General features: G+C 40.5%; 1 protein-coding gene across 1 annotated transcript in view; it reads right to left on the minus strand.

Moving 5' to 3' along the window:
* The window catches only part of CCDC40 (coiled-coil domain containing 40), a 52,610-nt gene that overhangs the window by 22,836 nt on the left and 1,924 nt on the right, over nucleotides 1-27,850 (minus strand). Inside the window, exons 2-13 of the mRNA XM_061615805.1 lie at nucleotides 27,700-27,766; nucleotides 25,982-26,038; nucleotides 25,125-25,331; nucleotides 19,399-19,540; nucleotides 16,789-16,982; nucleotides 16,325-16,408; nucleotides 14,569-14,788; nucleotides 8,526-8,683; nucleotides 6,796-6,918; nucleotides 5,025-5,146; nucleotides 2,382-2,625; nucleotides 2,086-2,268 (exon numbers count right to left, since the gene is read on the minus strand). Coding sequence (XP_061471789.1) covers nucleotides 2,086-2,268; nucleotides 2,382-2,625; nucleotides 5,025-5,146; nucleotides 6,796-6,918; nucleotides 8,526-8,683; nucleotides 14,569-14,788; nucleotides 16,325-16,408; nucleotides 16,789-16,982; nucleotides 19,399-19,540; nucleotides 25,125-25,331; nucleotides 25,982-26,038; nucleotides 27,700-27,766 — 1,801 coding nt within the window. The remainder of the gene's footprint in view (nucleotides 1-2,085; nucleotides 2,269-2,381; nucleotides 2,626-5,024; nucleotides 5,147-6,795; nucleotides 6,919-8,525; nucleotides 8,684-14,568; nucleotides 14,789-16,324; nucleotides 16,409-16,788; nucleotides 16,983-19,398; nucleotides 19,541-25,124; nucleotides 25,332-25,981; nucleotides 26,039-27,699; nucleotides 27,767-27,850) is intronic.

Below are 27,850 nucleotides of genomic sequence, written 5' to 3' on the forward strand. Positions count from 1 at the left end.
GGAAACCTTTGTCAATGTCATAGGGCCTAACAGCTAGCAATTGGGAGGTAGGGTATAGGAGCTGTGGACTAGTATCTAACATGCTCTCCTCACCACCACTCTCCAGCAACTAACACACACAGAATTTCTTAAAGTCTTATCAAGACCTAACAGAAATGGCATTATTTGGTAAAATGTGTTTTACAATGTTGAAATTGCAAGATGTATATCTCTCTGCCAAGATCAGAATACTGATTGCAGCTTTTTTAAATTGAAGTATTAGCAATTGGCTTTAGTTAAAAATGCACGGGTGGAATAAACTAGCCAAACAAGCTTTGGCAACAGCAACTTGAATGCAAGAATAAAGAACAGAGGCTAGAACATGAGATGCAAGAATCAGCCCTTCTCCTCTCCCCACACACCCATTTACTTGAATTGTGTTTTCTGATTGATCTTAAGTGTAACTCCCTTGAGAGCTAACTCTGGGGGTATTTATACTACAGAAATAATGGGATATTGAGCTAGAGGAATCATTGACCTGACCCAGTATGACAATATCAGCATACAGTAACAAATAGGGCTTGAATCTGAAGGCTATTAGGTTGCTGTTGAACTACACTCAACCTTCAGTTTTGGTGTTTGCTTTATTAAACTTGCTCCTGACTGGCTGTTCATTATGAAACAAAGAAACAGTATACTGTATGTCTACAACAGCAAAAAGATTTTTTATGAACCCTGTTGAATTACTTTACCAGCTCTGATTCTAGTTTACTCCTGTCATGCTTTCTTCTAGTCAACTCTCTTCCTCCCCTTTGCTTTTCTGAATGCTGGCAATCTCAGTTGTATCTTACTCTTGGTTACCCAACTCCACCAGAGTTCTTGGAATTTTTTAAAAAAATTGGTTCCTGCTTTTACCTCTCTAACCAATTATTTTAATAAGACTTTGGACTCCTAGACTTTAGTACCTCAGGAAGCTTGGTGACTGGTCATTCATGCTCATTTTATAGCTTAAACATGGCTTTGCAATCCTGATTATCAGGGGCAGACTTGTGCCATGGGTGGCTGTACTTAAGTACAGAGACTGAAATATCCAAGGTCCCTGAGATCAGTTGCTAGGACACAGACCTTGAGCTGGTGTCTGAAGCACAATCAGCAGAAGACACCGCTCTGTTGACCAGGCAAGGGAAGAAGGTCAGGTCTGGCCAATCCAGAATCTTCACATTGCTTGTAAACTACAGCAGACTTAAGTTGCATATCTCTTATTTCCAGCTATGTCCAATGAGGGCTATAAGGCCAGAGTGAACGTAATCCAAGAAGGCTGATGGTACTTAGTCCCAGCCTTATACCATAGGGTTCCTGAAACAAACTCCCAATCCAGATATCCAATGGAACTCTGAGTCCTGCTTTGCCCTACTTGCCAGTGATTCTTGGGTACTGGGCCCACACCCGTTCTTAAGAGGCAGACATTCTTAAAGAGTATACATCTGTGCTGAAGAATATCCATATCTAAATTGTGCAAGACGACAAGGACTCCTGTACAAGAAGGCAGAGATTTTATTCCAGTTGTGTTTCCTTTGCATGAATCGCCCTCTACCTACACCCTCAAAAACTAGATTGCCTTGAAACGTCAGCTAACACACCATCAGTTGGAGGTGAACTGCAAATGGAATAATTCTCATTGTAATTATGCATAACAGAAACAAAAATCTGAATCACATTCCTAAATCTGTACATTTTCTCCTTTTATTACGAAAGGAAAGAGGGATGTTTGAAGTTTAGCAGCATTTCCTCATAACGTGTCCATGTGGTCTGAAGACCCAAACACATCAGGAATCCAGAATTGAACTGGGAAAGTTTTTTTAAAAAATAGGTCTAACAATGCTTGCTCATTCTTTTTAGAATGTTTTTTGAGTCTCCCTGAGGAAAATAAATGTATTATGCTAAGAATATATTTTAACTTTATTTGGTAAAGGGAGATTTATTATGAAGTGGGAGATGTTCTTAAGTTTCAGAACTTTGTAAATGTAACAAAAAGGGAGGGGAGAAACCCTCTACTGTCAATGCAACCTGGTAACTATTTGGTAGGTAGGCAGCTGCTATACATACCAAATTCATCAATCTGTTTTGAAGCTTGATGCCCAGCTGTAAGTAGTATTTTGCTGTTTTGTTAGACATCAGCTGATCTTGCAGCTTGCCCATGATCTCATTCTCCAGATCTTGCTTTGTTTGTGAACCTTTCTCTATCTCTCTGCGAAGGAGAACCAGTTCATTCATGCGTGCCATTTGGTCCTGGAAAGGAAAGATACGTGGCTGTTAAAAAGTACACATGAGTGTGACCAGAACAGAGGTGAGGGTGACTACTAGATTCAAACAGGAACCAATGCCTGGCCTCAGGATCTCACCGCATGGGCCCGAGTGAGGGCTTGCTCTGTTTCATGGAGAGTACGAGTGTAGGTACCAAATTCCACTTTCATGGCATCCTGTTTAGTCACACTCTGGGCTATCAGCTTCCTGCTTGTGTTGCCATCATTCTCTGAACGGTTCAAGATAGAAGCCAACAGCTCATTCCTTTCCTCCTCTTTGATGATGGACTTCTTGTAAACTTCAATCTCAATCTCCAAAGACTTGAGCTTGTGCCTGGATTCTCTGCAGGAACAGAAAGAGAAAGATCCACGGCCAGATAATTACATCATCACCACTGCTTCAAATGAACTATGGTGGAAATCAGAGAGGGCCACACTGGCTCACTCAGCCTCAAGGGCCACCTACCTTCCTTATTGTTAAGTGAGGACTGTGATGTTCCTATATATTAGTGTATATATGGTAAGTGCTGGTTGTTTAGAGTATACATGGTAAGTAGTGAAAGAGGAGGGGGAGTGAATGGGCAATAGAATGCTTGATGATTGGCTGAATGTTTAAAATGGCTGACAGTATAAATGAAAGGATGACAGGTAAATCTGGATGAATGTGAGGTGGTGAATTGTGGAATCTGGGGGGAGAAGAGAAAGAGTGGATTGCTTGGTGGGGTTTAGAGAGTTGTTTACCAGGAGGGAGGTGGAGTTCGGATTAGTATTGAGTAAAACCATATGCTTATGTGCCTTAAGAAGAAATCTTGTTAATCTTGTTAGCTTTGTTATCTGTAATAAATACTTAATTTGGTTTACCAAAGGCCTGATCCTTGGCTGGGGTTTCACAGACCAGAAGGGAGGGTAAGGTAATGACCAAGGCTGAAGGGGAACTGTAACAAATGGTGGCAGCGGTGAAGAGAATAACAATACCAGTATTCAGAGTCTCTGGGAATACTAGTATTGGGACGTTACTGGTGGTTGCCTAGCAGGGGGATCTGTTGAGATCTGTGCTAGAGCAGGGAGAGAAATCATAAGAGAGAGCGGTCCGGACTGGTGGAGTCCCTGGTAGTGCCTAGAGACAGGCAGTAACCACAAGCAGGTAGGAACCTGACAGGGAGAGCCAGGGAAGGACGCCTCACAAGGACCTTTCCAGATAATCTTTTCTTCGCAAGATAAAAATTCAGGAGTTACTACTTTATTGTTGGCAACATAAACGTATTGCTAAGACTTTATCAGTTTTCCAAAATTCAAACTGCAGTATATTATTGCTGGGCAGATGTGACTCTTCACCCCACCCCACAAAAAACATTGCTATCATTGCTAATAGGATCACCACATGGAAGGCAGCTGCAAAAATATCAAACTCATCAAAATCCTCAAGAACTATAAACTCTGAAGCCACTTAGATGCAAAAGTTGCAAATCGGCAATAAACACAGGAAGTGGGCCATCCTGCTGTAATGTATCTGTGAGAAAGCAATGTCTCACATAGTATTTATATTAGCACATCTGCTGAGGGAACTGTCATGTTGTAGCTGGATAATTTTTCAGCTTTGGCAAGATCCAAATCATAGGTAAAGAAAGGAGCCATGTTCCTAACTGCCCAGCCTAGATGTATGAAGCTTCATGATAGAGCAGGATCCATATATAAAATGCTAGCATGGGAAAACAGGAGGATAGAAATATTTCTCTTTCCCCCATGTATTGGCCCGTGGGCAAGTTCAGCAGCTATATTAGCAGAATAGCTGCCTGTAGGCAAGGGGAGGCTTGTATTCCCCCCCCCCTTAGTTCTATAGTTTAGCATTCAGTATCTGAGGAAGATAGTTCAAGGAACGGTCAATTAATTAGCTCATAGCCACCTGGAGTCTAATCTGGGGTTCCTAATAAGCATTTGGTGTGATGCTCTGCCAAGAGTGATTCTGGTATGCTGGGAAAGTGCCTTGTTAACCAAGATAACGTAGATTTTGGAGCAGTTAATGCCCCGTTAGGCAATTAGCGGCTTTGCCTATCAGTTGTTGTTATGTTGTATGATGTAGCCTTTCCTAGTAATATGTCATATTCTTAGCAGGTGGATGAGTCAAGGTACGGTCAATGACGAGATAGTGTAGGTGTGCTTGTTAGCAAAGATAGAGACAAAGATAAGGTAGGCATATAGTTTGCCAAGGGAGGATGCCAGGATGTTTCAGCTATCTATCTTAAAATAATATAGTTTTCTAGCAATTAGTCTGCTTTTGAAGGTGTCCTGTTAAAGGTCAGAATAGCCAATTATATGTAGCAGGTGCCATGATGTAATGTTTTGATGCCTTAAAGTCATCACTCATTTATGTAATCATATCAGTTTGTATGCCAATTTTTATGCTATAAAAGTGTCTCTTGTGCCCAGTATGAGTGTTCAGTCTGACACCAGCTACTGCAGAGCTGTGTGGCTGATCCACTTTTATTGGGGATACTTGGCTGTATGCTTTGTAAGTGAACTCAGTAAATTTTAACTCTTTTTAAGCAAACCTCACGTCTGCATCTCATCTCTGGTAATCCAAACAAGAACCTGAAGGGTATACACCCCAATGCAGAGATTAAAATGAATTATGGTGATATTCATCTAACTCAAAAGCGACAATTTTTAACATATTTTTCTTTTTTTAAAGGAATTCTTTAAAAATCCAAATCCAAAGAATCTCTGCTCATTCAGTGCAGTTACCTTAGTGCTTCCTGCATAGCAGCATAGGCCTCATCACGGCGCTTCATCCCACTCAAACTGACAGTCCATTGATGCAGCAGCTGCTTTTTCTCCAGGTAAATAGCTTGTATCTCTATACTTGCCTGCAAAGACACTGTGGTGAAAGACAACACTGCACAGAACAATGAGAATCAAATCCTTTTTCTATCATTGCTATCTCCTCCTTTTCCATACAGCCCAATACCAGTGTTATATATTCTGATTCTTAACCAACATCTTGGTTCTTTTTTCTCTCTTTTATATGTCATAAGAGTTTAAACTAAAAACAAACCTGCAAAAAGAATCAGCTATATTGAAAAGCAGGAACATGTATGTAAAGTCTGGGAGAATTAAAAACATCTGTGTAATCCTAAATTGCAAGTGGTGACTGCTACAATAGGGAGAATTGTACAGGCACATTGCACACAGTAGGTGATGTGGAAAGGGTTAACCACATCCACTCTCCTGCAATGTAATTTTTCTACTCAAAATCACATTCTTCCAAAACTGTTCTTTAAAATTCTTTTATGATGTCTTAGAGTGTTTTTAGTGCTTTTGTTTGATGCCCTGGGCTCCTACTGGGAGGAAGGGCGGATATAAATCCAATAAATCTAATCAGTAAATTAATCAATCAAAACTATTTTTAAGTTATCTTCATCCTGTTTATACACCTTGACTTATCTTTGTAATATAGACTGACAGAGGCAGATAAACATACACAAATAAATTTTTAACAAGTTGTAACAAAGTGGTCGATGCAATCTCAAAAAATATATACATAAGATGTCCATTTTGTGCTATAACAAAAACACATGAAAAATGCCATTTATTCATAATTCGTCAAAATTTATCTTTCCAGAATTATTGATGCTGAGGAGGTGTCTGCTTATTTTGCCAAAAACTACTGCTTTTTTTAAAAAAAATGGCTATCAGGACTTCTTTTATATGTGTTGTAACATGCAGTTTGCCCCAGAATATTATGAACTAATATATGTCTGTGTATTAAATACTTACACACACATACATAAGTATTTTCAACATTTTAATTGAAGGTTAGGGTATAAATGCATTAAATCAATTAAAATATTGATATATAATCTGCAGCAGCTCTTTTGGGGGTGCCTGAAGCAACAGAGGCGTCCTCTTGATGTTAGCGGCACTGCCACTCACTTGCACAGGGATGGGGCACAGTGAGGTCAGGGGGAGGGCCTCCAGGTTGGCAGTGGTAACGCCACAGGTGTGCATGCACCTGCAGGATGCCACTGCTGCCAACTTGGAGCTCCCCCAGCCTTGCTGCAGCCTAAACCTGTCCCACCTCATCTCTCAGTGAATGCAGTGCTGCTGCTCCACCCCACCCCCCTCATATGCTGTTGATGATAATTTGACAGAGGGCCCTTCTACTGATTTAGTCAGACAGAGGGTTCTTCAGTTGCAGTTGATCAAGATGTGAATCACTAGCTCTGCCAGAAGAGTTTGAACAGTGCAACAGTAATCCTCATTGAGTTCAATGGGGCTTGCTCCTAGGTAAGTGTGTATCGAATTGCAACTTTAAACAACGTTATGTCCCTTATTTCATGTAAATGGTTACATGAAATAAAAAGTGAAAGCATATCTCAGTAAACTTTCAAACAAATAAAAAATTTTGTTTTAAACATGGCTAGTTAAGTTTACAAATACATGTGCATATCTTTTTAGAAGAGTGGTTGGAAACCTGCCTTTTCACAAAAACGTATTAGCCACATAAAGTAATCACCTCTCCCACTTCTTGTCGTGTGATTCTTGTGTCTTCAGCCTGGGCCATATGCTGTGCTTCATATAGAGCAATCTGTTCCTGTAGCTCATTGACCCTCTTTGTTAGGCGGTCCACATGAAGGTCCTGTGAAATCAGACAACTCCATGATAACAGTACCAGCTCTCTCCCTGCTCTCATCCTGCGCACTCAGTCTTGATAATGTGAGAATAAAAAAAGCACCTGGATTAATATTTATATTTGCTCCATGCTCACCATGGATTTCAGTATCATTGGATGATAACCATAAGCATCTCCATGGTGAATCTCAATTTCTTCTTTTGTAGCTCTTTACTCAGTTTTAATTCTAATAAACATGAGGAAGCTTTACAAGTAAAAGGTTAACTTTGGTTCTGGTGTTCAAGTAGCTGCTGTTGATATCAGCTATCAGTGTTGCTGTTTTTGTGACATTCAGCACAGTTTAGAGAAAGTCATAACTTTAGGTTTTTCTTTATGTGGCTTTTATATTTTATATCCCCAAGGGATTTAACTTTGAAAATAATTAGTGAAAAACAATCTATAACATATCGCTGGATGGTTAAATGAAGCTCCAGACTCCCATTTTTGGGATTATATTAATAATAAGATCGCCTTTGCTGATTTGGTTTTTCAGTGTCAGGCTTCTTTTAACATGCATTGGGGCTGGAGTAGTCTGCGTCTGGCACTGAGGTAATTCTGGGTAGGGGATGTTACAATGGTGGGAGGTTGATTGGCCATCACAGGGGAAGGGATATAAGACATCTTCGTGCTTGTTTCCCTCCTGATCCCCTTCCCAACCTACGGGACACTGGCAGTCATGCTGGGAACTCCCTGGATTTTACTGTTCTGCTGATGAATGCAAGGTCAGTGACTAATAAAATCACTTTAATCCAGGACTTAATCCTGGAAGAGTGCACTGACATAGTGTGTATTACTGAAACCTGGCTAAATGACTAGGGTGGAGTCGGACTTTCCCATCTCTGCCCTCCAGGTTTTGTGGCAGAGGCAAAAGTGGGCAAAACAACAGATGTAACAACAGATGTACAGTAGGCTACATTCTAGCTGTGGAAAAGTTAAAGGTTTCTACACACATATTCTTCATTCTCCATCCAGACAAGCAAAACATTGTCACAGTTTAATTATACATTCCAGCCAGGCAAAGGCATCCAAGAAAGGCATGGAAGAGGGACAGTGAGGTGTGTGGTCTTGGAGGAGGGAGGTGACCTGGGTAGAGTTCCCAGGACCAAACAGAAAGACCTGAAGGGTCACCTTTGGCCCTTGAGCCTGAGATTCCCCACTCCTGGTTAGATGCATCACAAAACTGCTGAAGCAGAGGTAAGAAAGGACTGTCCTGCCCCTCTCTAGTCTCAAAAAACTTGTTCAAGTTATGACATCCCGTAGAGAATGGGGTAGACAATCAAGTGGCAATGGGAATGTAGATAAAATGAGGCTTGGGTGGTTCAATAAAGGAAGACTTGAGGAAGACTTCTGCAGAGGGGCAAGTTCCACATAAGGAAGTTCCCTTCCACATAAGGAAGGGAAAGGAATAAGAAACATTGCAGTAGATGGGAACAGGGAAGACAAATGGGACAGAGGAGATGAGCTTTGGCAGGATACAGAGAAGAAGTTATTTTTACATATAGGAGGGAGGGAGATGTGGTAGGAGGTAGAGAGCATAATTTAAAACCCGAGGAAGATCAGCAATTGCTAGGTACCTGTTTTTGCTTTTCCGCCTCTGCACGCATCCTCTCCACTTCAGCCTTCTTCACTGTTCTCTTCATCACAGCAATATCATCGCGCACATCTCGATCCATGTTCTGCATGTAGAACAGGCGCAGGGACAGACTTTCCATCTCTGCCTGCATGGATGAAACTAACAAAACCAGTGTATGTGTGTGTGTATACACACACACATGTACATATATAGCCAAGACCACAACTAAAAGTAAAGTCAGGAGTGGGGAAAGCAACAAGCCATGTAGACTAGGAGTCTTTCTGTAAAGTAAAAGGATGTCAGGCTCTAAATTCCAGTTTCAGAGCAGAAGCTGCCCTAGAGACTAAAAATGTATTCAAGCAAGCATCATGTCATTCACCAAAAAAATGAAAGGTCTTGCAGTTCAGATGAAGTAACTTCCTCTTAAAGGTGGCTGCTGCATCAGTTGTTCCAAGGTGTCTCACCAGCTAAGCAGCTGAATTTTTGATAGTGCCCTAATAACATATTGTTACTCTCACCCTACTCTGAACAGTGCCAAGTTCCCTGAATACAGCATTTACGCAGGGTTGTTTCCTTTGAAAGGGAAGCACTTATGGTGTTTTGTAATATTTGAGTTTATATGCAACTATACAGGCTGAGAATAGGTGGAAGCAGAGCTTAAACATTCCAAAAGGCAGCCTAGACCAGCTGCTCCCACACCAGACCTCTATAGGGGGGCAAAATGTTATTTGTCTAAACTCAGTTCTCTCTGTCTGTTCCTCAGTCTCACTCAGAAGCTAAATCTATTGTTCTTTTTTACACATAGAGATTACATTTTCCACAGTTGGAGGGAGAGAGGGTCTGCTTTTGTTCCATTCAGATGGCTTAAGGAAAACAGGAAAGCTACAGGCAATATAGAAGCATTGTTTTAAAGATTATTTTAATTATTTTTATTTATTTATTATATTTATTAGTCACTTTTTTCAGAATGAAACTCAAAGTGACATACAAAAAAATCTCAAAAACATATACAGAATAAAGACAACAGTACAAAAAGAAAAAAACAAAACAATATACCAAGCAACTCAGAAAACAATACAATAAATAAGTCACAAGACAATATACAATACCAAATACAGTTCAGCATACAATTAGGAGTCATCTTGCAAGCCTGAGCAGATTAAAAATAATTAGATAAAGGGACATCCTCATGGATACTCTTACAATTACCATGGTAGAACAATACAAAATAGAAAGGTATAACCCTAAACTAAAGAGAAAAAAAATACTAAAATAATATTTTAAATCTTTTAAGAAAACATACAAAGAAGAAGAACCACTGAGCCCCCCCAAGCCCCTAAGGAAAACAATCTACTATATCTTCCATAAGATACGCCCATAAGATGTTTTTCATGTTTTCGTTTGCTGCTCTGTGCTCCTTTTCGGAGGAAGGGCAGGATATACATTTAATCAATCAATCAATCAATTAATAATGTGAACTCACAAAAGAGATTCTTGCCAGTTTTGCCAGGACCTTTAAAAGGGTCTTCTGGTTCCATTAGCTGTCTCCTGTCGAAAACCTTTCCATCTCAGAATAATATGAAGCTGCCTTATCTTGAGTCAGACCATTGGTCCATCTGGCCTGGCATTATCTCCTGTGCTTTGCAGCTACTCTCTAACTGGCAAGTGTTTTCCAGTCTTGCTGCCAAAGATCCTCAGTGGCAGAGTACATGCCAGAATTAACTTCAGTTTAATCTTCTAGGGTTAGGGTCCCAGAGTTAATATCCAGTTCTGGGAGCTTAAAGCACGCAAAGCATATTTCCTACCACCGAGTTGTGCCCTCCTGTCGGACCCTGACCGAATTCTTTAGGCATGATCAGATACCCAAGTTGCAGACAAAATACATGCTGCCAAATACTTAGACAGGGGTAGCCAATTTGGTGCCCTCCAGAAGTTGCTGGACTACAACTCCTATCATTCCTGACTATTGGCCATACTGGCTGGAGCTGATGGAGTCCAATAACATCTGGAGGGCACCACATTGGCTATTCCTGACTTAGACACATGATAGCCAACCTTCCAATAAAAAACACTGTCACCTTAAGATTTGGAAGATAGGATACAGAAAGAACATAGAAATCAGAGACAATATTAAAATACTTTGTTTCAGAACATCTCATGTAGAATTGAGAATATACTGTAAAGTTGTCCAAGTCTGTGCTTGCACTGGCTGAAGTAGCCTTCATTTCGAATTAATCAGAAGCACATACTTCTGGTGGCTCTTTCCTCACAACCTTAGACATCAAATTGTCCAGATGTATATGGCCTGACTAGGGCAAGTCCAACCTTGGCCTGGTCTATTGTTTTAGTATCTTTGACCAATGAGGCTAGTCCACAGCCAATTTTCCCTAGAATAAGTAACCAAGTAGATTTAGGTTGCATTCCAATACATGTCTACTCAGAAATAAGCTCCATTGTGTTCAATGGGACTTACTCCCAGGTAAGTGTGTACTGGATTGCAGCCTAAATCATGAAACTGGTAAAAGCAAACTCCCATGCACTTCTCTGGATCCTGGATTTCTAATCTAGGAACTACCACTTCTTGCTATAGATCTTCCATAGGCAATGAAGTGCCTGCCTGTTCTGTCAAACGGGAAATAATAAGGTAGAAACATCATTTTACTTGTTTATTTTTCTGTGACTTTTTATTCTTTGTTAAATAATAAACCTATCCTCTTTTGTTAAGAAAACCTACATGTCCTGCTTTTGGGGATTCTAACTAGGTTTTCTCATCCCATGACAATGAAATTTGTCTTTTTCGTTAAGTTAATATGAAAGACAATAAATTCAATGGGAGAATTGGATGGTTAAAGGTTAGAAGCTGGCAGACGTATGACTGGGCAGTTAGGTACCTAGATGGAAACATCTACTCTTTCTAATAATTGCTATGATTCAATAGATAATGGCAACTACTGCTTTATAGTGAATTTTAGGGTGGAGTGTGGTGTAGTGGTTAAGGTGTTGGACTATGACCTGGGAGACCAGGGCTCGAATCCCCACACAGCCATGAAGCTCCCTGGGTGACCTTGGGCCAGTCAGTGCCTCTCAGCCTCAGAGGAAGGCAATGGAAAAACCCCTCTGAATACCGCTGACCATGAAAATCCTATTCATAGGGTTGCCCATAAGTCGGAATCGACTTGAAGGCAGTCCATTTTATTTTCGTTAGTCTCACCAATAGCATTGGCAGTAACTAAACACCTATCTGAACTAGTAAACCAAATGACACTTGGGGTGCCTGGAAAAGGAGAGAAGCAAAGCCTCTCAAAGGACTCTAGAGTGTCACATCAGTATACTATGAATGCTGGTCCATAAATCATGACCAGCTAATTATTAAGCTAAAAGGAGCTTGGCTGAATTGGAAGCAATGATGTGTGTGCATGCAGGGGGGAGGTTAAAGACTCCTCCACCCCCAATGTTAGCAAGATAGCTGCCACTGCACTGCTTAGCAGTGTGGGAACAGCAATTTTTTTCTCAATATCGACATGACGGCTGGTCAGCTGGGTAGCAGAAATGTTGGCGGGCTCCCAAGGACTTGGTGGGCTACACAAAGAACAGAGAAGGGCTGCCTTCACACTGCACTTTATTCCATTTTTCGGATGATTTCTTACCTGGTAATATGCCATTATATTTGACCTTTCACACGAAGTACAAGCTAGTTCTGGAATTCTAGTGGAATATAGTGCAAGTTTAGCACTAATTTCAGTGGTAATGCCAGAACTAATCCATTTGCAGGACTGGGAACCCAGAAGATTGCAGGAGATTTGCACTTGCAGCCTGTCATGTGACAGGCATCCAAGCTTCTTCTCTGGAGCCTCGCTATATTTCTGTATTTTTTAACTCATTCCTGCCTGTGCCTGCTCCCCATTTGCCTTTGGTGAGTCCTCCTTACATTGTTTTTCTGAGTGTTACTTCTGGTCTGTGCCTTGGACGTCCTGTTCTTTCCCACCTCTTCCCCTCTCCCCCCACCCCCATGGAGCCAGGCGGCTGCTAATAGATCTTACACGCCTTTTTTCTCTTCTCTGTGTTCACTTTACTCCAGCTAGTTTCCCCTGGCTGCTTTCAGACATGAGGCTTATTGTGTGTGATAGTTCCTGAAGTTGCTTTTCGAGTCCTTTTCTATTGTCTATAAGCCCTCCCTCTCATCCTTTTTTTACTTGAGCCAGAGCAGCTTATATTTTTAAATTGACCACATTTTCCCCTTTTCCTCAGTGCTTTGGTTTCTGGCTCTTTCTTTATGGGTTTTTTGCTTTCTTGCTGTTTTTCTTGCCTTTTTCACCTGGTCCTGCTGTCTCCAATTGCAGCAGTGTAAAAGACATTTGAGCAACATGCCAATATATCAGGTACTGCAGTGTGAATGGAATTTTAGAAATCAGGACAGAAACACTACCATTTTAAATCCGTTAAAACTAACATAATAAGCCCCATGTATGAAAGCAGCCAAGGGTCACATGCAGTCCACGACTCATGGGATGCTCACCTGTGATGTCCTTGATCAGATATCTAGAACAGGAATTGCCAACATGGTGCTTGTGGGCACACATGCACCTGTAGCAGCCTTCCCTGGCACCCATGAGGGCTGCTCACACTGTTGCAGTTAGGCTTGTAAGAATCACTCTATTGTAGTCAATAGAACAGGCTGCAGTGTGTGTGCTTGGTTACAGTGTGTTTGTGGCACCCATGACAGTTCCTCCGATTTCCAAATGTTCCCACAACCCTCCAAATGTTGGCGATTCCTGATTCAGAGGCATGACTTTTTGATACTAACCCACCCACCCCCAATTCCCTGCTAGGGTAACCTTTCCTTCAGCCCTTAAACCTGAACACTGTGGTCTTAGTAAATCATTTAAATTAATCATATACTTTCATCTTACTTTGCATCATTTAGTCTACTTCTCTAGCCCTAAGAAAAGCACTAGGAGCACTGCATAGAGCCTACCCCTAGACCCAGACTTGTTTTTAACAACTCACCTGGTAGCCATACATGACAAGGAATTCTATTCAGGCAGAGGAAGGATGAAGCAATCCATTCATCCTCTACCAGGCTTCTTGGTTTCTGTGCTGGCTATGATGGAAGGGAAGCCACTTCCTCTGCAACTAACATGGAAATGTAGTGACTGATGGAGGAGGAACAGAATGTTCCATCCCTCCTCTGCCAGTCCACTTATTAGAAGGCAATTTTTTCACTTGCCTGCTGACAGGCTGAAAGCATGTGTTTCCATGGTGGCTGTGAAGGAGGGGCTATCCCTTGTCTGCGGCTAGCATGAAAATGCAAGCTATGTCTGAGCAGGCTTGTAAAAAAATGACTAGTAATTTTATAGACTTATTTACAAGGTTGCTTTGTCAACCAGAAATGCTGCTTATCCTCTTTGGCCTCTGATTTTTCTAATCTTAGTTTTATCCAGAGCTTGGAAAAGTTACTTTTTTTAAACTACAACTCCCATCAGCCCAATCCAGTGGCCATGCTGGCTGGGGCTGATGGGAGTTGTGGTTCAAAAAAAAGTAACTTTTCCAAGCTCTGGTTTTATCTTTATAGCCATGAAGGTTGCAACTGGATTTTTAAAATGAAAACTGGGATTCTCAGGATGCTGAATTCGATATCCAGTATCAACTTCTGCTTTTGCAGAAAGTGACTTCTACAAAGTATAGAATCCACTTACTCTCCATATATCACATTTGGTTGCTTTTACATTGACCTCTTGTTTCCCTCAACTAATATAGTAAACTATAAACACAATGAAACAAAACTAATCTTGTGATATACTGACCATCAACCATGTCTGCTTACGAGTGACCCAAGAATCATACTATAATTAAGAGGTTTGATAGGAGGCAAAATTAGTTGGGTGCTTAAAATATTCATAGCCTGCTCTAGTCTCATAACGGTTAATTCAGCTAACACACCGTCCCTGAGTACCTGAGCAAAAACGTGCAAAGCAAGCATGTGATGTTTAATTTCACAATGTGAAAAGGATGAGGAATAACCTAGCACTACAGGACCAGGTCACCTTTTTTACGTTCATCTTCAGTGCTCTGACATGTTTTCTTGTACATGCTCCTCAGATCGTGCAACTCTTCCTCTAGCTGGCGGCGTGCCATGGCAATCTGGGAATGGCAATTGTGGTTCTTCTCCAGTTCCATCTGCAGTCGAGCCAACTGCTGCTGGACTCCATACAAGATTACACCAAGCTCTTCTCTCTCCACCTTGCTTTTCTTTGTGGCTGCTGTCTGTAATCAGGAGAGGGAGGAAGGAGGGGCGAAATCCTTGATATTTGCAGATGTTCATGCATTTTTAAATTATATCCTGTAGCATGGAGGTCAACAGTAGGACAATAAAAGTGGATTTTGCAAGCCCTTTTGGTTGCTAAGAGACTTATACTTTGAGCCTGGAAGGATAAACATCCACTGTCTATTATGCAATGTGACTGAGGACCTCAGTGCCCTGGCTACATTTGAAATATTTAATGAATGAATGTACTGCCTTCAAGTTGATTCCGACTTATGGCGACCCTATGAATAGGGTTTTCATGAGGCTGAGAGGCAGTGACTGGCCCAAGGTTGCCCAGTGTGCTTTATGGCTATATGGGGATTCAAACCGTGGTCTCCCAGGTTGTAGTCCAACACCTTAACAAATATTTCATACAGATGTCAATTTTGAGTGGATGCCTACCTGGACATCTGGAGGGCTTATATTAATTTATATGCTTAACTCAAGATGCATGAGAACATAAGAAGAGCCTCCTGGATCAGACCAGTGGCCCACCTAGTCCAGCATCACAGTGGCCAACCAGATGCCTATGGGAAGCCCGCAAGCAGGACCTGAGCACAAGAACACTGTCTCTTCCTGCAGTTTCCAGCAACTGATATTCAGAAGAAGCATACCACCTCCTACTATGGGGGCAGAGCATAGCCATCATGGCTAGTAGCCATTGATAGCCTTACCCTCCATGAATTTGTCTTGTCCTCTTTTAAAGCCATCCAAGTTGGTGATCATCGCTGCCTCTTATGGGAGCAAATTCCACAGTTTAACTAGGAGCTATGTGAAGAAGTACTTTTTTTGGTCTGTCCTGAATCTTCCAACATTCAGCTTCATTGGATGTCTATGAATTCCAGTGTTATGAGAGAGGGAGAAAAACTTTTCTCTATCCACTTTCCCATGCCATGCATAATTAATACGCTTCTATCATGTCTCCTCTGACCTGCCTTTTCTCTAAACTAAAAAGCCCCAAATGCTGCAACCTTTCCTCGTAAGGGAGTCGCTCCATCCCCTTGATCATTCTGGTTGCCCTTTTCTGAACCCTTTCCAACTCTACAATATCCTTTTTGAGATGAGGCAACCAGAAATGTACACTGTATTCCAACAGCCGCACCATAGATTTGTGTAACAGCATTATGATATGAGCAGTTTTGTTTTCAATACCTTTCCTAATGATCCCTAGCATGGAATTTGCCTTTTCATCACAGCTGCCACACACTGGGTCAACTTCTTCACCGAGCTATCCACTACACCCCAAGGTCTTGTTCCTGGTCAGTCACTGCCAGTTCAAACTCCATGAGCATGTACTCATGGTTATTGTACCCGCAATATAAACTGATGGTGGTTTATTGTTACGATTAGTAGTATTCATATATTCTTTATTTTTTCTTTATTTTATTTTTATACCTTTAATATTTTAATTTTATTTCATTCCATTAATTCTCCTTTGTTTCCCCCCCTTTCATTGTTAAATTTGCAAATACTTTATATATATAGATATACTGTACCAGCCCCCGAAGCTCATCAGTCAGTTTTCCAATTTGTTTATTGAGGTAGGTCTTTAGAGCACTTTGGAATCTTTTCATCAAGGGCTACAGAAAGAAGCAAGAATAAGTTAATACCGACTTTTATCATCTGACTTTTAACCTGTGGACTGGAAGGCAATTTAAAAATATTTTGATAAATAAATGAACGGAAAATATCAGGACTCTGTTTTCCTTCCATAGTCCATGCTGTGAAATTCAACCAGTGTCACAGGCTATTTTCAAATATGAAAGGTTTCCAATTTGAATAAGGTGTTGTAAAATATCTGTATATTTTTACGTCAAAAATAGGCCATAATATTTTCATGGTAAGCTATCTACAATAAATTCATTTCATCTTACAATATAGCTAACAGGTAGCTTTGTTTGCATTCCAGTTTATCCAGGTGCCAACACCATAGCTGTCTTAAGCTTTGGTCTTTTCTTACATGTTCTGGGTCCAACACAACAAGCTGAGTTTCCTCCTCCTCCTCTGCCTGTTCACTGCCAAGCTCCCTCTCAGCAAAATGCAACAAGTTTTCCTCATCCTGCTCTTCCATGGGCCCAAGTGTACTAAGTTGCAGAGATAAAGGCTGAAAAGCAGACTCAGTATAGGAAGGCAAGATGACTGACCTAGTAGGACCTGTGTTTAGAGAAGAGATGGATGGGATTAGCAAAAGAAAGAGCAAGATAGCCAAAAGTACCTTAGCTTATGAAGGAACTTGCCCAACAGAGTTTGCTTCCTATAAGAAAACAAGATCGCTTAACAATTACAATATCACATGGAATACAAATCTTGTCTTTGAGGTTAGTCCAGAAGCTGCAGCTGGTGCAAAATGCAGTGGTGCAATTGCTCACTAGGGCAGGATATCACCAACATGTGCTGAAAGAATTGCACTGCCTGCCCATTAGCTTCTGGGCCAAATTCAAGGTTCTAGTTTTGGTAGGATACCCAGAAGATTGTCTTACCTCTTATATACCCATTCAATCACCGCGCTCTGCAGGTGAGGGCCTCCTGCATATACCATCTTCCCAGGAGGTCCACTCCACACAATTTAGGAAGTGGACCATTAGTGTTGTGGCACTGCCCATTTGGAATTCCCTCCCCTTAAATATTAGACTCTGTTACAATCTTTTTGGCACCTACTGAAGACCTTCCTCTTTCAACAAGCCTTTTAAGTAGAGACCTTATCCCAGTCTGCATCTGTACTGGAATTGCTTTTTAATATGTTTTTACAGTTGTTTTTTAAAGATGTTTTTAAGATGTTTTGTTTTAATATGTTTTTAAAGTTTTTTGTTTTTAAGATGTTTTAAAGTGCTTTTAGTGTTTTTGTTTGCCACTCTGAGCTTCCTCTGGGAGGAAGGGAGGGATATAAATTTAATTAAATAAGTAAAGAAGGAAACTAAAAGATGACTCAGGGCAAACATCTACAGACATGTATTTATTCACATACCAATCTCAAGATAAATGGTTATTCTTACCACACCATTCTCTCTTAGCAAACTTTGGAGGAGAGAAGACAGAGCAAATTGTGAATCCATTTAGCTTGATATTAAGATCCCACCCCCAAGATTCCAATCTGTATTAAATAAAACTGTTGTAATCACTTAAGAATAAGGAAGAACAGCACTTTCAGTGAGGGTTGGAATAGTTGTTTTTCTCTTGGCTGTTATTTTTGATCTTACTTTTGTATTAGATTCTCAACTAAGTGTGAACTGAGATTATTTAATTACATTGTAATATTGAATTTATGCTATTATATGGTTATTGAATTGTTGATTTTGTATTATTTGAATAACTTAAGACAACAACATACAAAATTGAGTTCTCTTCTCCACCCACACCCTCCCTAAATCTGGAGAGTTGGGGGGAAACCAAGAACAGATTTAGGGGGCTTGGGGGGAGGAAAGGGGTGAGTTCCATCGTGCAAATGTAAATCCTTGTACTAATGGAGTGAGGAACTTAGTGCTACTTTGGATACAAGCCAGGGAGAAAAAACTCCTCCCTTTCCACTTTCTCCACACCACGCATAATCTTATATACCTCTATCATGTCCCCCCCAGTCCCTTACTCACCTTTTTTCTAAACTAAAAAGTCCCAGATGTTGTAACCTTTCCTCAGAGGATTTGCTCTATTCCCTTGATCATTTTGATTGCCCTTTTCTGAACCTTTTCCAACTCTACAATATCCTTTTTGAGGTGAGGCAACCAGAACAGTACACAGTAGTCCACGTGTAGTCTCACCATAGATTTAGCACTTTATTTTCAACCCTTTTCCTAATGATCCCCAATATGAAATTTGCCTTTTTCACAGCTGCCAGTTGACATTTGAAGGTTGATGTCTTCATCAAGCTATCCCAGCGTGTTGACGTGTTTTATAATTATTTTAATATATTGTGCAGTATGTTATATTTACTTAAGGTTTACTGTGACCTGCTTTGGGCACAGTCTTTCAGGAAAAAGCAGGATATAAAGTAAACTAAACAGCAACCAAAAAAACTCCTAAACTAAACTGAACTAAACCATTATCTCTCATCTGATACTACTGGGCGGTGCATGACTAAAGACATTTCCTCTGTCCTTCATTGCCATTTTTGTTCTGTTTTATCCAGTTTTTAGTTTTCTTTCTGTTCTGCTATCCTGTTTTGATTATATTTTACTTTCTACACATTGGTTGCTGTTTTTACAGCTTTATGTAAGCGCTTTGAGAGATGTGGCCTAAGAGGCATACAAGTACTGTAAATAAATAGTGTTGTTATGCCCATTATCAAAGTTCCTAGTTATTTAGTACTCTTCCACCCTGTGTATTGGTATATTAATGCCAGTTCTGAATCCCTATTTCTATTATCCAAATTATTTGGATGCCCAAAGCACATTCAAATAACTGAGGCAGTATTATAATGATAACAATAAGGCAGAAAACCACAGTGGAAAATACAGAAGTTGGCTTAGCATTGGCATCAAAACATTTCAAATGCAAGGTTTTTCTAACACCATTTGGATTCAATACATGCATTGCTGGCAAGGAAAGTCATCTTCAATAAGCCAGTGGCTTATACCTGACATTCCATGACGCTCCACCATCAGTGGCATTTCAGATCTCAGGCTGCTGGCTTGTGAAGACAGAGGAGAGATCATTGCCTCACTGAATATTCTGGAAGCCATGCTGACCCTCTCCGAGGAAACATCGGAAAACCCTTCCTGAAATAAAGGCTACTATCAGAATAGGGCTGCCAAAAAGTGTGTTCATGCGAAGGATGACTACTGTTATACAATTCTACTTAAATTGGTCATAGTACAATATGAATAAGGCTAACTTAACTCTTGCTACTTCTTGAAGACACTGGGAAGCAGTTTAAAAAATATAACTGGGGTAGATAGCAGATGGACTCTGAGGCACTTATGTGCAGACTCTTGTTGACATCCTATGAGAGTTTTCATTTTAGAAATATATTTCTAACTCCTGTGATTGCAAAGTAACGGTTGGAACAATCTTACTGGTTCAACCTTGTAAATAATTAACCAAGATATGTTGGTCAGTGAGGCATGATGTGAGACTCACAGACAGGGTTTTTAGCAGAGAAAGGAAAACCTGAAGCAGAAGGGTTAAGCTAGAAGAACAGAGCGCCAGGTTTGCCAAGGTCAGCAGCTGGCTGGCAAGCAGATAAGAAGGGACTCTTGCAGAAGCTCTGTGTGGGGGAAAAGTCGTTTTGTGGAGAGAACTGTGTCTAATGTCTTTGCCTAGTAAAGACTCTTACAAGAAACTTGCCTGGCCTGGCTTATTTACTGTTCTATGCGACACTTGGATTTCTTCCTTGTATGATCTCTATACGCACGCACCGACAGGGGTTATGGGCCCAGCTTATCATACAAGGTAACGGGTTCGAGAGTCGTTGACGTGACATTGTTGCAGAGAGAAAAGAAAGTGCAAGTAAGAGGCAAGTAAGAGTGGACAACATGGCTGTAAACCTGTTATCCGGGATGCCGATGGAGAGACTGAATGCTGTAAACTACTCCAGCTGGAAATGGAGAATGAGAGCAGTTCTGATTAAAGAAGATTTGAATGATGTCGTAGAAAACCCCCCTCCGGCAGCTCCTTCAGCAGCGTGGTTGAAGAAAGATGAGAAAGCGAAGGCTTTTATTACTCTGGGGCTGTCTGATTCACAACTGTTGCTGGTGAGTAATGAGCCGACAGCTAATCAAATGTGGGAGAAGCTAAGAGCCGCTCATGTGCAGCAAACTGCAGGGAGCAGGCTGTGTTTAGCACGGAAACTTTATCAGATGCATTTTACAGATGAAGTGACTATGACAGAGCATCTGGCTGAATTTCGTAGATTAAATGCTGAGCTGCAAGATAGAGGAGTGCATCATAGTGACATTCAGATGGTCTATATACTGTTATCTTCATTTGATCAAAAATGGGATGCAATGGTCTCGAGCTTGGAAAGTTTACCAGACGGAAACCTAAATTTGGACTTTGTGGAACAGAAACTTCAACAAGAGTGGAATCGAAGACAAGAGAATAAGAAAACTGAGTTAAAAGAGACTGTGGCTGTACAACAACAACAATATCAAAGAAACAGGCAAGAGAATAAAATATGTTATTTTTGTGGGTCCCGTGGACATATACAGAGACATTGTTTAAGTAAGAAGAGAAATAACAGGGACTTTGGAAGTCAGAGAACAAGCGTGAACTTTGTTACTAAGGAGGACAATAAACTAATTAACTCTAAGTGGCTTCTCGACAGTGGAGCGTCTAATTGCCTGATCACAGACTCTAGTTTATTTTACACTTCAAAGCCGATACAGGAGAAGATTTATCTGGCTGACGGATCGACTCAGGACGCAATTGCAAGAGGCACGCTCAGGTTATGTACTTTGGGAACTATATTAACAGATGTGTTATTAGTTTCTGGTTTAAAATATAACATTCTATCAGTAAGAAAATTGGCTCAAATAGGTTGTAAAATTACATTTGAAGGGGATAGATGTTTTGTGAGAAAAGATGGTGACATATGTATGCAAGGGAAATTACAGAACCAAATGTTTATGGTTGAGTGCACTCTTGATAAACCCACGTGTGCCTGTATAGGAGTAAATAAAAATAAACATGAAAATTGTTTACATGAATGGCACAGAAGATTGGGACACGCACATTTTGAAAAAGTGAAAAATACTCCAAAGCATAGTCAAGATTTGAAATTAACACATTGTGAGCATGTAGATGAATGTGAGGTATGTTATAAAACAAAAATGACTGTGACTCCGGTAAATAAGAGCTGTGAAAGCACGACCACTAAACCCTATCAGCTCATACATGTGGATTTGGCTGGACCTTTCCAGTGCTCAAAAGGTGGAGCAAGGTTTTATTTAGTGATTGTGGATGATTTCTCCAGATTTACACATGTATTCTTATTGAAAAAGAAAAGTGAAGCAGAAGAGAAATTAAAGGCATTTATACAGAGTACAGAGACACAATATGGGGTTGTTATCAAGAATATCAAATCAGATCAAGGTGGGGAATTTACCAGTAATTCATTTAAAACATATTTGGAAAAGAAGGGAATAATACAAAGTCTCACTGCTCCCTTCAGCCCATCCTCCAACGGAACTGCAGAGAGGAGGAACCGGTCATTGCAGGATTCAATGAGAGCCATGCTAGCAGATGCAGATATGAATAACACTTATTGGGGTGAATGTATTCTGTACACTACATACATTCAGAACCGCCTTGTGCACAGAGTAATAGGCATGTCTCCCTATGAGAAACTGACTGGAAGAAAGCCCAGGGTGAAACACATAGAGCGTTTTGGGGCAAAATGCTGGGTACATGTTGCAAAACAGAGAAGGCATGGTAAATTAGGCTCAAGAGCTCAGGCAGGACGCGTTTTGGGATTTCAGAATTCATATTATAGAGTTTGGTTGCCTGAGAAACAACAATTAGTGTTAAGCAGAAGCATAAAGGTAATAGATAAACCATGGAGAGAGAGTCAAACAGTTATCCTTGAAGGTGCACGTAAGCAGGAAGCAGCAAATGTTCCTTTTGGGCATCAAATTCCATTAAGACCTGCATTGACTGATCTAATTCACAAAGGCAAACGTACTGTAAAAAGGCTGAGAAATGAAGACATGGCAATGCAAGATACAGAAGTGCCAGGTTCTAGTACAGGAACAAGTGCAAACACAGGTGCAGGTCCAAGTAAAATTGAGAGTGAGGAAGAAATGGAAATAGATACTGTTAGGAGATCAGAAAGAAAAACGAAAGGACAACCACCTCAGAGATTCACATTTAATGTTACACATAAAAATGATGAGACAGATGAATATCCTGTAGAATGGGAAAAAGAAGGGCCAATAGATAAAGAAACAATGGATCTCATGTGGAAGTTTTGTATTGAGGAATGAAATATAAATGTGTTAACAAATGAAAGTGAACAAAACATTGTGAAACTTGTGTGAATAAAAAAATAAAGAAACAAAAACTGAACTGAAAATGTAAATAGAAACTGTAAGGAAACAAACCATGTACTGATATGTATTGTAATGAAAAGTTAAGAGTGTATAAATGGAACAATGAAGTTTTGTACTCTGTGAGTCTCAGGTGGGGGCTGTTGGTCAGTGAGGCATGATGTGAGACTCACAGACAGGGTTTTTAGCAGAGAAAGGAAAACCTGAAGCAGAAGGGTTAAGCTAGAAGAACAGAGCGCCAGGTTTGCCAAGGTCAGCAGCTGGCTGGCAAGCAGATAAGAAGGGACTCTTGCAGAAGCTCTGTGTGGGGGAAAAGTCGTTTTGTGGAGAGAACTGTGTCTAATGTCTTTGCCTAGTAAAGACTCTTACAAGAAACTTGCCTGGCCTGGTTTATTTACTGTTCTATGCGACACTTGGATTTCTTCCTTGTATGATCTCTATACGCACGCACCGACAAGATATAGGTGGAGCACACTTCAGTGGCAGAGCACGTGTGTTGCATGAAGAAGATCCTGGGTTCAGTCTCTGGCATCTTCAATTAAAAAGGATCCAGTAGTTGGCAGACTGCAAGCCCCACTTTCAACAGGGATCGGCTGCATCTGGAAGCCCCAGTTGGAAACACGCAAGTGCAGCCAATCTCTACCAAAAGTGGGGCTTATAGCTGGTACTGATCCTTTGATTGGCACTGACTACAAGCTCTGCTGGGATCTGGTACACTTGGTGTTTCCAATCAGGACTTCTGAATGCAGTGAGTCTCTGCTGGAAGCAGGGCTTGGAGTTGGTGCTTGGACTGAATGCAAGCCCTGTAGGTCAGTACTCGTTGCTGGCAGCAATTTTTGCTGTAGTGGGGACGTCTGGCTATAAATGATACAGGAACAAATCCAGAGCTTGGAAAAGTTACTTTTTTGAACTACAACTCCCATCAGCCCCAGCCAGCATGGCCACTGGATTGGGCTGATGGGAGTTGTAGTTCAAAAAAGTAACTTTTCCAAGCTCTGAACAAATCACAGGTTATCAGCCAAATGCTAGAGTGTTCTGGCAAGCCTAAAAATGCATGGCGCCAAATCCCATGCCATTATTTTTGAGAGCAGCATTGCCTGACTATTTTGAACTCTTGGGGACCTTTGTGGGCCTTTACTGTCTGAAAAACCCAGCTGATGAGAAATCCACAAGCTTAAAAACATGATCATGAAATGCCTGAAGGACACAGAGTCAAAGAGACTGAGCTCAAGAGGAAACGTTGCAACTGGAACGTGAAGAAAGCCGCTTCCTCTGTAAAAGGAAGAGACAAACCTTCTTGCTCTTTTGTGTGTTACCTCACATAAACCTATAGATCACATAAATCAAGGTGCTGCACTGTTTCTATATTTATTCTTTATATTTATTCTTCTTATAGATGTTCTGGAAAGAGCATGATGATAACAGTGGCCTGGGAGCCAATAGATTCATGCATGTCATGATGGTTGTGCGTGTGAGAGATCTACCAATTATTCATGGTTCTTCAGCTTCTACTGTGACTCCTGAAATTAAACAACTGACCTCTCTTTCTCACAATTTCCTCATAAGTAGTAGTATGGCCATGGTACTAGGAAAGACACCTTAGCTAATCTTTTTTGGCCCAAGGGCCACATTTATGATCAGCTACCCTTTTGAAGGCTACATGCCAAGGATGAGCATAACTTATGTACACATACGTGAGTGCACACATACACCACACACAGACCCACACATGCAGCACAGCACACTCATGCAAGCACACAGCTAGTTCTCTCAAAGCAGGATGAGGGCTATTACAAAGTTATCTCCCCCTAATGCTTGGGGTGAGGGGAAACATGGCCTTTTACTTTTCACAGATTGTTCTGTGAATATTAAAATGAAGCAATTCCAGGAACCCCCTCCCCACTACCACACAAAAACAATACTAGGTGGAAGGAAATACTGCAGTTTACTCTTTAAATAGCAGGCAGAGGGATTTTACTTCCCAATCTCAGTACTGGGTCCACATTATCAGCTCCCACCTATTCTATTTTCTCCTGTTTCATTCATCTGGCCTTAATTAAATCTGCAAAAGGACTACTTCTCTGTGGTGATCTGGAACTGTACCCACAACAGAGTAGCTTGATTCAGATGCAACACTCATCATTTTTCATTATGGAAATGAGCCTGCTTGAGCCTAGGTTTTTAGCACTCTCCTGTCTTCCTCTGATGTGGTCCCAAGAAAGAGTCTAGAACAAAGGTTTAGTGTTACATCAAAACTTGGCCAACATGTACATGGAAATAATAAGCTCCTATGGACCATATTCAGTGTCTCACTCACCTGTAAAATGGTGGGCTCCCCACCCTCAGGAATTGCTTGCACTATCTTGCTAGGCTCAGCCATTGTTGTTGCCTCTTCCAAGACTGCTGCAGGAGCACCTCCTGGCCCTTCCTGCGTGCCCACTGCAGGAGCACCTCCTGGCCCTTCCTCTGTGCCCGCTGCAGGAGCACCTCCTGGACTTTCCTCCGTGGCATTATTTTCTCCCGGCTGCAATAATTAGAACAAATCAACACTAACTGGACACTAGAAAAAATATTAAGATAGTTCATTTTTCTTCCTGTAGATAGCACAGACCCTTGTCTTGATTCAGCCAAACATTAGAGGATATGCTTAATTGTATTTATCCTTTTAACTTGAGGATAATAATTCAGGAATTCAAAGTCTAAAAAGAGTCAGAAAACAAGTTACTTCTGTTTTTCTTTCCACTGACTTGTAGCATGATCTTGGGTAAAGACTTTGCATTGCTTCACTGAAGCTCACCTGGATGTGACTGGAGAGGGTTAGGGCAGCGGCAAAATCGGGGCTGCATAGGCGCAGCAGTGGCACCACTCCAGTGCTCCCAACAGTGTTCCCAACAGTGTTCCCATGCAGTCCCAAATGCACCGCCACCCTGCCCCACCCCACCCCAGGTAAACTGTAGCAATGCTGGTATCAGCAGGGTGACTTTGCTGCTCTGCCCCACCACTTGAGCCACTACTGCAAGACTGATAGCAAAGTATTGCCAGTGCCAGATAGAATCAAAGTAACTTGTCTACTGAATCCTACAAAAAGGAATTGTGTTCTTCTTAAACTACTTCTGCGGAGACAATTAGTTGTAAATTACCTGGTTTCCCTACTGAGGAATCCTAAATACTTACCCCTGTAGCCACACTATCATCTTCATTTTGGCCATTTGTATCTGCCAGCTGCTCAGTCTATTCAATACACAGAAAGGAAAACCATATACATAAAAGAAAATAGCATTCTATCTGTTTATTTTAATTTTATTTTTATTTCCAATATTTATAGATTGCTTTTCACCATAGATGGTCACACAGCAGTTTACAGAACAATCAATAAAACTATTCATAAATAATATGGTGTTTAAAACAAAACAAAAAACTGTAGGTAAAATATGAATTCCCTTAATTAGCATAAAAGAACTCCAAGACATAAAAGCCGCTTGACCCTCAAGTGAGAGAGATGAAAGCAGGAGCACTCCTAAACTACAGACCTGTTTTTTTCGGAGGAAGTACAACCCTGTCCAGAACAGGCAACTGGCCAATATCCTGGTCACCAGGACCACCCACAGTGCCTCCAACTTACCAGCGTTCAAGCTCAGTTTATTGACCCTCATCCAGGCCACCATTGTGCCAAAACATTGGTCCAGATCATGCTATGAGTAAAAAGATACAATCTAATCTCTTTTTAAAATCACATGCTCACCACTTATAATACAACATATTTAAATACCCTATTAGACTAATGTGACATAGCAATTATTGCTAAAAATATCTCTATCTTTCAAGAAGCAATGTGCAATTAGGCCTTAACTTAAAAAAAATTAATCAGAACAAATAAACAGCTTTTAATTTTAAAAAGTGGCTTTAGGATGCAAGACAGGAAAAATAAATTCCAAACCTATATGCTTTGTGGTATGCTCTGTGTTAAAATCTGTAATCTCACGACAAAATATAAAGCGAGCATGATAATCAAAAGCACTTTTTTGAACGTATAAGTTGCTGTTGCAGTATGAATATGAAACAGAACAAGACAAAGATTCTATAATATATTGGACACAATATATTGGTAACAATATTCCAATGAGATTTTTGGAATATTTATGAGAAACAGACTAATTTTTCACTGAATATGAATATTTGGGGAAACTGTTGCTTCACAATAGGTGGTATATAACCCTGATCAAGATACAAAACATCAGCAACACATATGGTCACTATGTTGGAAATGACAATTTAAGCAAAGAAAGTTATTCTTCAGTATCTCTTCTCCAAGTGATAGTGGAGGACAATAAAGACCTTACTGGGAAAGATTTTAGATTATTCTATTACACTGTATCCACTACTTTTCCCTTCTAATAATACAAATAATACAAACTAATAATACAAAAACAGCATAATGACTTAAGCATAATAATGCCACTAGAGTTCTACCTGCTAAATGCTGGAAGGATGTTAAATTAGTAAATTTAAATGGGCAGATATAAAAAATGGATTTTGCTGCAGTGACTAAATAGCTATACAAAAGTAAAGGAAAATAGACAGAGATATTATGTTTACCTGGTCTGTACTTATTATTTTTGTTTTTTAAAAAATCCTATGACACCAGGATGTTATCAGGATGAAATCAGGATTATGAAGCACTTTAGGTATTCAAAGTGCAACATATACAATAATATTTTCATCCTTTATCTATTCCTTTTTTAATCTTGTGTAATTGATCAACACTGCCATCAGCACATACTGTGCTAATGAGTTTCTTAGTTCAAATGAAATTGTCTCTCTAAAACCTATGTGGTTCAATTTCTATAGCATTTTAATTCTCCAGCACATCAAAGTCCTTGCATTTACATTACCCCTTCTTGTTTTGCAAGCAGTTCTTTATTCTCATCTTCTGCACTCTGTTCACGCTCCGATCCAGCTCTTTATTTTAAATTTAGAAAAAAGAAATTAGTTTAACACCGTTACAAGCATATGTTTAAAAAGTGGTTTAGATTTGGTGGGGAT

Source organism: Rhineura floridana, chromosome 3 (assembly GCF_030035675.1).
Source record: "Rhineura floridana isolate rRhiFlo1 chromosome 3, rRhiFlo1.hap2, whole genome shotgun sequence".
NCBI lineage: Eukaryota > Metazoa > Chordata > Lepidosauria > Squamata > Rhineuridae > Rhineura > Rhineura floridana.